The 11606-nt window shown below is 44.5% G+C and overlaps 1 protein-coding gene across 1 annotated transcript; it reads right to left on the reverse strand.

Annotated features, from left to right (window-relative positions):
- Positions 1–10687: 10687 nt before the first annotated feature.
- On the reverse strand, positions 10688–11395 carry LOC309559392 (phosphopantothenoylcysteine decarboxylase-like). The gene has a single exon (XM_082262652.1). It carries the CDS (start codon positions 11334–11336, stop codon positions 10857–10859), a length of 480 nt encoding a protein of 159 aa, XP_082118778.1. The 5' UTR covers positions 11337–11395; the 3' UTR covers positions 10688–10856.
- Between the last annotated feature and the right edge of the window lie 211 nt (positions 11396–11606).

Here is an 11606-nt window from a genome sequence, read left to right on the forward strand (position 1 = left end):
GCCGATGTACGGGTGGACCCGCTCGTCACAAGAAAGGGGAGGAACGGGGACAGCAAGGGAAAGAAGATGCCCTCTTTGTACATCGCAGCTCCCGGGGCTAGAACTTCAGCCATCCACCAACATGGGAAACATATTTATGTCAAATTGGGTATAATGCATAACATAGATTAATCTCAATACATGGTAATGTATAACGTGTGAAGGAAATAGATTGTGTGGATCCCTCCCGGGCCTTGCTTACACTGTCTGCATCTGACTACACTTCCTTCTCGTTGATGGAACTGGGGTTCCCTGAGTTGCCCCCCCCCCCACTGCCCACCTCCCACCTTCTGACTAAACTGTGGAAAGCGGTGAAGCAGAATCTGGGTCTCTCTGGCTTTTTTGCCCGTACCCCTCTGTGGAACTTTTTTGCCCGTACCCCTCTGTGGTTCCTATGGAGAGGTCGCTAGTTTGGGTTCTTTCCCTGGGTGGGTCCGGGCTGGGGTGAAATATTTTTCCCAGGTGTGTGACCCTACTATTAAGCCCTGGCCTCGGTTTCAAGCTGATTTCCCACAATTGGGTAATTGTCGCTATCAATATATGCGCTTATCACATGCGCTCCAAAGTCAGAGCCGTCACACCCCTCTGCGATTGATTGATTCTCCATTCTTGGAATCTATTTTTAGGGACAGTGAGAAACGGGGTATAATCTCTAGAATATATGTTACATTGTTGTCTTCCTTGCAGGACCCTTCCCTACTTCCCTGTAGGGCAAAGTGGGAGAGGGATCTGGGCCCCATTGATGGGGATCGTTGGGAGCAGATACTTGAGGCCGGCCCATTGGTCTCTGTCTCCGCTAGCCATAAACTGTCCCATTTGTTTGTGATGCACCGCACCTATAGGACCCCGGCACAACTCTATGCGTGGGGTAGGAGGTCCTCACCTCTCTGTCCCAAATGTAATCTGCATACAGGTGACTTTATTCACATGCTTTGGAGATGCCCCAAGCTGGTGCGATACTGGCAATTCGTAGTGTCCACTATTAATCGTGTATACCAAGTTCAAATTCAGTTGGATGCGCTGGTGTGCTTGTTGGGCGGCCTGGATGAGACGCTATACCTCCCACATGTTCTTGTGGCTCTCCTTCGACTTCTCTACTTAGCTAAAAAACTGATTGCTAGAGTGTGGATATCTTCCAGGCCTCCTGCGGGTGCCCAATGGATCCAATCTGTCAACTCTATTCTGATACGTGAAAAACACACCTATTATCACAGAAAAGCTCCTCTTAAGTTTGATAAAATCTGGGGATCCTGGCTGTCTTCTCCGGAGATGGCTCCTCCTCAACTTGTTCTTAATCGCTTGCTTATGTAGATATTTGCATGCTTTTGGCAGCTGACATGTTAATGACAACGCGTGTTTAGTTGTTTTTTCTGTTTTTGTTTTTTCCCCCTCCCCCTCCCCCCTTTTTTCTTTCCTTTTGTTTTGTTTTCTTTTTAGGGATGTGCATGGAGTGACGATGATGTTCCTGTGCTTTTACTAAAGCGCATTTTGCACTGATTAACATTGTATCTTGGTATCCTCTCTGATTGTGTATACTACTTGTGTATTTCTTGTACAATGTTTTATTGTCTTGTGCCATTCCTAAAAAAAGTTATTTTTCTGATTAAAAAAAAAAAAAAAGGTACAGGGATTGGATTGCTGAAGACTGGGGTAAATTCATTTTCTCTGATAAATCCCCTTTCCCATTGTTTGGGGCATCCGGAAAAAAAATCTGGTGAATGCTACCATCAGTCCTGTGTCATGCCAACAATAAAGCATCCTGAGACCATTCATGTGTGGGGTTGCTTCTCAGCCAAGGGAGTGGGCTCACTCACAATTGTGCCTAAGAACATCAGAAAACAGTTTGGTGAGAAACAATGGCTTTTCCAGCATCATGGGGCACCTTGCCAATAGGCAAAAGTGATAACTAAGTGGCTCTGGGTACAAAACATTGAAATTTTGGGTCCATACCAGGAAATTCCCAAGACCTTAATCCAACTGAGAACTTGCGGTCTATCTTCAAGGGGTGGGTGTACAAAAATCCTCTGCAAATTCTGAGAAACTCCAAGTATTGATTATGCAAGAATGGGCTGGCATCAGTAGGATGTGGCCCAGAAGATGATTGACAGCATGCCAGGGCGAATTACAGACGTCTTGGAAAAGAAGGGTCAACACTCCAAATATTGACTCTTTGCATAAACTTAAAGCGGAGTTCCGGCCACGACAAAAAATCTTCAATAAAAATACCCCCGGGACAGTCAGGGCTAGTACATTCCACAATGGATAGCCTCTGTACTGTCCCGGGCCACACTTACCTGCAAGAAGAAATACTTACCTTTAAAATTTCTTCTCCAGCGTTGCCATCTCGGATGTGGGCAGCTGAAGCCAGCGCGATCCTCTTCTGCGTCCTCTTCCGTGTCCTCTTCTCCCAGAATGCGCCTGCACTGGCCCCGCTCGTCACTTCCGGTGCAGCGCCGCATTCCCAGAAGCTGTTTAGCAGGGAATGCAGCGCCTCACCGGAAGTGACGAGCGGGGCAGGTGCCAGCTCATTGATTCCTGGGAGCGATGACGTTCAGCTTCCAGGAATCATTGCAAACCGGAAGTGACGGCGCGGGCCGCGGCCGCCGAGGGAGGAAGAAAGATGAGTATATTTTTATACAATAACAAGGTAAGTAAAAAAAAAAAAAAATCGTAACTATCCATTTCTTTTTCAGGTGACAAATAGGAAGCAGATGGCCACAAAATCGATTATGTCGATTTTGTGGCCGTAACTCCGCTTTTATGTAATTGTCAATAAAAGCCTTTGACACTTATGGAATACTTGTAATTATACTTCAGTATACCATAGTAACATCCAACAAAAAGATCTAGAAACACTAAAGCAGCAGACTTTGTTAAAATTAATATTTGTGTCATTCTCAAAACTTTTGGCCACGGCTGTAGTTTCACTTGCTGCAATGTAGCTTATATACTCAGTAAATGTAACCCTTAACCTGGTATTAAACCAAAAAGCAAAATTGCATATTACTAATTCATAGATGTGATGGTTGCATTTGTTTTCTTTTTTTATTTCTTAGTTCTTTCTTTTATTCTTACCTGAGGATCTGGCCGATATGTCTGCTGTTTTTCAACAGGACAAGCTGTCTTGCAGATGTAACAGTAGGGAGTTGAGACAAACCATTGAACACTGACAGGGTGCTTACAAGGTTAAGCTTTTATTCATGTAAAACTGCCAAAAAGCACAAAACTGTTGCTGTAACTGCTTAAAAAGCTTTACCTGGAGTTTGGCTTTAATTTGTTAGTATATCAAAATTTGCTAGTGCGTCTAGCATTACCCTCCCTCCAGACTGACAAAGGTGTCTCTGTTACTCCTCTATCCAGAATGTAGGTATCCTAATACAAGAGGTGTGTTACTGGTCAGATCAACCGGTGAAAACAGAGGGGAAAAAAACTATTGCCACCAGTACATCAAATGATTGGTACACTGCAATATATTACATTTGTGGTTGTGGGTTTAATACCACTCTGCAGATTTAGAGTGTTAACTACTTCCATACCGGGCCATAGTAAAATGACATCCGCCTGCTCTCGCCGCTACTGTGCGCCCCCGGGGGCGTGCAGCACAGTGATCAGGGATGAGGCTTGTCCCTCGGACTGAGCCCATCCCCGATCAAGGTAAACAGCCAATGAATTGCCTGTTTACCACGTGATTGGCTGTGTCCAATCACAGCCGATCACATGAGCGGCTCCAGCGGGAGCCGCTCGTTCTCTCGGCGCGCATTGCGGTAATCGGGGACGAGGCTCGAACCTCGGACAGAGCCCATCCCCGATCTAGGTAAAGAGCCAATGAAATTGGCTTTTTATCACATGACCGGCTGCCAATCACAGCCGATCACAGAATGTCAACAGAGAACATGGTAACTAGCTGTTACCATGTTCTCCTCCTCACACACTGATCCTGTGTGAGGAGGAGATTGTGATAACAGCTTGTTACCCATCATAGTGCACCCCAAAACACACTGATTACCCCCCCCCAATAAAGAGGAGCGGTCGCTAGCCCATCAAAGTACCTGTCACCAGCCCATCAGAGTACCCGAGTACCTGTCACCAGCTCATCATGTACTCTGATGAAAGGTACTCGGGTACTCTGATGGGCTGGCGACAGGTATTCGGGTACTCTGATGACAGGTACTCGGGTTCTCTGATGACAGGTACTCTGATGACAGGTACTTGGGTACTTTGAGTACCTGTCATTGGAGTACCCAAGTACCTGTCATCAGAGTACCCGAGTACCTGTCATCGAAGTACCTGAGTACCTGTCATCGGAGTACCCGAGTACCTGTCATCGGAGTATCCGAGTACCTGTCATCGGAGTATCCGAGTACCTGTCACCAGCCCATCAGGTACTCTAATGACAGGTACTCGGGTACTCTGATGGGCTGGTGACAGGTATTAGGGTACTCTGATGACAGGTACTCGGGTACTCTGATGGGCTGGTGACAGGTACTTGGGTACTCCGATGAAAGGTACTCGGGTACTCTGATGACAGGTACTCGGGTACTTTGAGTAACTGTCATCGGAGTACCCGAGTACCTGTCATCGGAGTACCCGAGTACCTGTCTCCAGCCCAGAGTGCCCGAGTACCTATCTGCACCCCATCAGATTACCAGAGTACCTGTCTCTAGCCCATCAGAATACCCAAGTACCTCTTTGAAGCTCATCAGAGTACCCGAGTACCTTTCTGAAGCCGATCAGTGTACCTGAGTGCCTGTCTGCAGCCGATCAGAGTACCTGAGTACCTATCTGCAGCTCATGCCTCCTAGATTGTGTTGGGGTGTTTGCTTTCTAAAATGGGGTCATTTTATGGTGGTTTCCATTGTCCTGGGGTTCCAGGGCCTTCAAAAGTGTGATTGGTAATGAAATTATATGTGTAATTTATGCTCCTAGAACACCTGACGGTGCTCCTTGCATGTTGGGCCTCTGTATGTGGCTATGCTGTGACAAAAGTCCCACATATGTGGTATCGCCATACTCCGGAGGAGTGGCAGAATGTATTTTGGGGTGTCATTTTTGCTATGCACATGCTATGTGTTAGAAATATCTTATAAATTGACAACTTTGTGTAAAAAAAAATGCGTTTTGATTTTCTTTCCACATTTTCCAAAAACTTGTGGAAAAAATGACATGTTCAAAAGACTCATTATGCCTCATAAAATACAGGTCCCTCTCAAAAAATTAGCATATTGTGATAAAGTTCATTATTTTCTGTAATGTACTGATAAACATTAGACTTTCATATATTTTAGATTCATTACACACAACTGAAGTAGTGCAAGCCTTTTATTGTTTTAATATTGATGATTTTGGCATACAGCTCATGAAAAACCAAAATTCCTATCTCAAAAAATTAGCATATCATGAAAAGGTTCTCTAAACGAGCTATTAACCACTTTACCACTAGAGCATTTTGCTGTCTTACGTCTGGGCCACTTTTTGCGATTCGGCGCTGTGCGACTAACTGACAATTGCGCGGTCATGCGACGTCATACCCAAACGAAATTTACGTCCTTTTTTTCCCCACAAACAGAGCTTTCTTTTGGTGGTATTTGATCACCAGTGCGATTTTTACTTTTTGCGCTATAAACAAAAAAAGAGCGTTTATTTTGAAAAACTAACAATATTTTTAACATTTTTTATATGAAATTGCCCCCAAAAAAGATGTAAAAACCAATTATTTTTTAAATTTTTGGCCAATTTGTTTTCTGCTACCCATGTTTGGTAAAAAAAAAAATCGCAATAAGCGTATTTTGATTGGTTTGCGCAAAAGTTATCGCGTTTACTAACAAAGGGAAAGATTTATGTCATTTTTGGTGTTTTTTTTTTAACGAGTAATGGCGGCGATCTGCGATTTTTTTGCGGGACTGCGACATTGCGGCGGACAGATCGGACCCTTGACTGACATTTTTGACACTTTTGGGGGTACCAGTGACATTACTGCAGTAATCAGTGCTATAAATATGCACTGTTACTGTAAAAATGACACTGGCAGGGAAGGGGTTAATTTTATTGGAGAGGGAGGGGTTAATGTATGCCTGGTGCTTACTAACGTGTGTGGGGGGAGGTGACTGTGTGAGCCAGGGACAGATCGGATGTCCAGCTATGCTGAACACTCCGATCTGTCACTCCCTGTCACTGAGGAGATCCGCCCGCTCTGTTTACACAGGCGGGCGGATCTCCAAACTTTATTCCCCGACGATCGGGGCAGAGCAGCGGCGATCGCCGCCGCTCCTCCCCTGGCCCGACACCCGATGTGAATGAAAACACCGGGAGCGCGCCTCCGGCGGCGCACGAGCGCCGCCTACAGGGGAGGAGTCTGGCGACGTAGGTCTACGTCGTCAGACCTACAAGAGCCACTTTGCCGCAGTAGTACTCCGGTACTCAGCGGTAAAGTGGTTAACCTAATCATCTGAATCAACTAATTAACTCTAAACACCTGCAAAAGATTCCTGAGGCTTTTAAAAACTCCCAGCCTGGTTCATTACTCAAAACCGCAATCATGGGTAAGACTGCCGACCTGACTGCTGTCCAGAAGGCCATCATTGACACCCTCAATCAAGAGGGTAAGACACAGAAAGAAATTTCTGAACGAATAGGCTGTTCCCAGAGTGCTGTATCAAGGCACCTCAGAAGGAAGTCTGTGGGAAGGAAAAAGTGTGGCAGAAAACGCTGCACAACTAGAAGAGGTGACTGGACCCTGAGGAAGATTGTGGAGAAGGACCGATTCCAGACCTTGGGGGACCTGCAGAAGCAGTGGACTGAGTCTGGAGTAGAAACATCTAGAGCCACCGTGTACAGGCGTGTGCAGGAAATGGGCTACAGGTGCCGCATTCCCCAGGTCAAGACACTTTTGAACCAGAAACAGCGGCAGAAGCGCCTGACCTGGGCTACAGAGAAGCAGCACTGGACTGTTGCTCAGTGGTCCAAAGTACTTTTTCGTATGAAAGCAAATTTTGCATGTCATTCGGAAATCAAGGTGCCAGAGTCTGGAGGAAGACTGGGGAGAGGGTAATGCCAAAATGCCTGAAGTCCAGTGTCAAATACTCACAGTCAGTGATGGTCTGGGGTGCCATGTCAGCTGCTGGTGTTGGTCCACTGTGTTTTATCAAGGGCAGGGTCAATGCAGCTAGCTATCAGGAGATTTTGGAGCACTTCATGCTTCCATCTGCTGAAAAGCTTTATGGAGATGAAAATTTCATTTTTCAGCACGACCTGGCACCTGCTCACAGTGCCAAAACCACTGGTAAATGGTTTACTGACCATGGTATTACTGTGCTCAATTGGCCTGCCAACTCTCCTGACCTGAACCCCATAGAGAATCTGTGGCATGTTGTGAAGAGAAAGTTGAGAGACGCAAGACCCAACACTCTGGATGAGCTCAAGGCCGCTATCGAAGCATCCTGGGCCTCCATAACACCTCAGCAGTGCCACAGGCTGATTGTCTCCATGCCACGCTGCATTGAAGCAGTCATTTCTGCAAAAGGATTCCCGACCAAGTATTGAGTGCATAACTGAACATAATTATTTGAAGGTTGACTTTTTTTGTATTAAAAACACTTTTTTTTTATTGGTCGGATGAAATATGCTAATTTTTTGAGATAGGAATTTTGGTTTTTCATGACCTGTATGCCAAAATCATCAATATTAAAACAATAAAAGGCTTGCACTACTTCAGTTGTGTGTAATGAATCTAAAATATATGAAAGTCTAATGTTTATCAGTACATTACAGAAAATAATGAACTTTATCACAATATGCTAATTTTTTGAGAGGCACCTGTATACATTGGGGTGTTTGCTTTCCAAAATGGGGTCATTTTGTGGGTAATTTCATTGTCCTAGTGCTCCAGGGCCTTCAAAAGTGTGATAGGTCGTGTTAGGAAATTATATGTGTAATTTATGCTCCTAGAACACCTGACGGGGGGTCCTTAAATGTTGGGCCTCTGTATGTGGCCAGGCTGTGTAAAAGTCTCACACATGTGGTATCCCCATATTCAGGAGGAGTAGCAGAATGTATTTTGGGGTGTAATTGCAAGTATGCATATACTGTGTGAGAAATAACAATTTTGTGTAAAAAAAAAAAAACATTTCTTCATTTTCCCAAGAATTGTGGGAAAAAATAACAACTTCAAAAAACTCACCATGCCTCTTACTAAATACCCTGGAATGTCTACTTTCCAAAAAGGGGTAATTTGGGGGGGATTTGTACTGTCCTGACATTTCAGGCCCTCAAGAAATTAGACAGGCTGTCTGTACATCAGGTGTGATACATTTTCAATGATTGGCACCATAGCTTGTAGACTCTATAACTTTCACACAGACTAAATAATAACCACTAATTTGGTTTTTTTTTTTACCAAAGATATATAGAAGTATAAATTTTGGCCCAAATTTATGGAAGAAAATGACTTATTTGCAAAATTTTATAATAGAAACTAAAAAAAATATTTTTTTCAAAATTTTCGCTCTTTTTTCACTTATATCGCAAAAAATAAAGAACCCAGTGGTGATTAAATACTACCAAAAGAAAGCTCTATTTGTGTGAAAAAAATGATAAAAAGTTTGATTGGGTACAGCGTTGTATGAATGAGTAATTATTCAAAGTGTGAGAGCGCTGAAAGCTGAAAATTGGTCTGGGCAGGAAGGGGGTGTAACTGCTCTGTATGGAAGTGGTTAAACAAACTCTGCTTCTGGGACTAAGAAGCAGCAAATGTTTGATTATATGAAACTGGGAGGCACCACACTGGAAGTTCTGATGCCCAACTAACCGCCAATTCACTCACAGACCAAGTAGTCTTTACTCAGTGACCCCAAACCTGCTTTATACACTTCCAAAGATTTACAGCACATGCTAGTAAATTTCTCAGTTGCATGCAGCTAGAGTTGACCTTTTATGAAAAAAAGATGATTAAAAAGAAATGCTGATTTGATGGCACAGCATGTTCCTGTACAAGGCAGCCTGGATATTCCAAATGATATATTAATGAAGAAAAAATGTTCCATGTGCAAAAATGGAGAAGGGAAAGTTAAAGGGATTGTAGCAGGGGCGTAACTACAGGGGTTGCAGGGGTTGCAATCGCTACCGGCCCCATGCTCCAGGGGGCCCAGTAGCAAACCAGTGGGTGAACTTCCAGGATCGCAAAGGTCACACTTGCGACCGGACCCTGGCATTGCACCACTGTGGGGAGGCCCCAAGATTGCAGGAAGGGGGCCCACAAGATTGCAGGAAGGGGGCCCACTGCAGAACTTGTGAAAGAATCCTGCTGCGGGACCGTAATAAAAGGCCATGCAACGAGTGTAAAGAGCCCCAGGATTAGTGGGAAGAGCCCCGGCCAGGGGTCTGGGGGGCCCTTCATGGTTTCTTGCATCAGGGCCCTGAAGGTTCTAGTTACGCCTCTGGATTGTAGAGTTAGAATTCTATGCATGAAGATAAAAAACCTGTGTGCAGCAGCTCCCCTCAGCCCTGCCCCTAATACCTACCTGAGGTCCCTCTAGCTTCAGCGATGTTGTAGGAATGCCTCGGACGTCCGAGACTCCCCTCCTCATTGGCTGAAACAGCAGCGCAGAACCATTGGCTCCTGCTGCTGTCAATCAAAGTCAGTCAACCAATGAGAATAGAAAGAGAGCAGGCCGGGCTGCAGCTCCATGTCTGAATGGACACAGGGAGCTTTGACTCGGCTCAGGTGCCCCCATAGCAAGCTGCTTGCTGTGGGGGCACCCAACAGGAGGGAGGGGAGAGGAACACCGAAGTAGGACCAGAGAAAAGGAGGATCCGGGCTGCTCTGTTCAAATCCCACTGCACAAAGGAGGTAAATATAATATGTTTGTTATTTTTCATTTAAAAAAAAGAAAAGAAAAATGAGACGTTACAATCACTTTAACCTCCTGTCTCCCTTTTATGCATCGTTTTTTCTCCCCAGGTTACTAGGGAGGCAGAGGAAGTCACTGCCCTAAATATATCACAGAGCACAATGTAATAAAAGGTTCCTTAACATAGCACAGCCTGAACTTTTATGGATTCTGGTTAAGCAAAACAAGAAAGAGGATGGAGATAGGACAAAGAGATGGGAAACCATCCGAGGAACGGAATGCATCTAAATGTGGCTGCAGGGAGGCAATCATCCATCTTATGTCTCTAGTAATAACATATATCTTGTATAACTTATCTTATGAGAAAGAGGAACTTTCCACCATAACCCCTTCATTCATCATATTCTCCAGCAGTAACCATGACAACCGAGAAAATTAGGCCAGCCAAGTTTTACACATATAGTGGAAGAGCAGAATTCTCCTGTTAGGTCTGCAACCCTTTACTAACCAGACAAGTGATATCTTCAATGTATTTATATGGGAGTGTACCCATTACACATTCTGTGTTGTCTATTTTTTTAATCTTTAAAAGCCCAGTTCCATTACTAGTCTTCCCAAAACTGATTTTTCAGAGATTTAAACCACCAAACAGTATGTCAGGTGGGGAGACCTCTACAAGCCTCTTCTTTTTTTTTTTTTTTTTTTTAAATATATATAATTTATTATACATATGCACACATACATCGTACAAAAAGCTCCTTTTTAATGAGAGTTGGCATTTTAATTTTAGTACCAGCAGTTTCGGCCACAAAGCTGCCTCCAGGCTGTCAAACAAAATATCACATTCCCAGCATATTGTTTGTTTTAGGATGATATAGTTGTAGACATAACTTTTGATAGCAACCTCATTTTGATTACTGGGGTGCAAATAAAAGAGAATGCAGCGAACAGTAGTTTTGCTTGTTATGGTTGTCATCCCTGAAGTTTAGTTTTTGGACAGGACTTCTCTGACTTTGTCGATGATAGTGTCAACTTCTGCCATGGCTCCAAGACCAATAAGTTGTCACAGATCCCACTGTAATTCTTCCCCAAAGTATTGGCATCAAGGGGAGCAAGGAGGAAGATATCTGCCCACCGTCGCAACTCAATATGAAGAACGGGGTCAGATCGCTGCGTCCACATCTTCCACTCATCATCGTCACTGTAAATTGGTACAGATATTTCTTTCGCATTATAAAAGTGTTTTGCTTTTTCCGTAGTCACAACCTGCACTTGTACCCCGGGTATCTTTAGAAGACCAGTTACAATAAGTGGAAGCTTCAGCGCAGCCACACTGCCTGTCACTCCCACAAGTACATGGGCTTCACGGGGTGCGGGTGTAGTCATGCCCACAGGAGATTCCATGGCAGGTTCGATGTCCTTGGGAAAGCCATCCTTGGTCAAATCCATCATCAGCCGCCCTCCCCTCTATGGCTTCATTCCGTTCTGTACACATAAACACAACCAGCATGGAAACTCTACAAGCCTCTTCTGACCACTACAAGGGTTTCAAGGCATCCCTGTGGAAAAATGGATTTTTGTAAAATCTTACCGTAAAATCCTTTTCTCTTAGCTCATCAACAGACGTAGTCCTCGGTGATACACCACCTTCGGGTTATGTTACCTCCGCAGGAGCAGGACTAGACAGGAAATTAAAAAGCTCTGGCCACACCCTAGGGGCAG

This window comes from Pelophylax lessonae (genome assembly GCF_965119305.1).
Source record: "Pelophylax lessonae genome assembly, chromosome: 7".
Classification (NCBI taxonomy): Eukaryota; Metazoa; Chordata; class Amphibia; order Anura; family Ranidae; genus Pelophylax; species Pelophylax lessonae.

Bases quoted from the DNA above. Each gene is read 5' to 3' on its own strand.
- LOC309559392 (XM_082262652.1), bottom strand. From the start codon at position 11,336: ATGATGGATTTGACCAAGGATGGCTTTCCCAAGGACATCGAACCTGCC.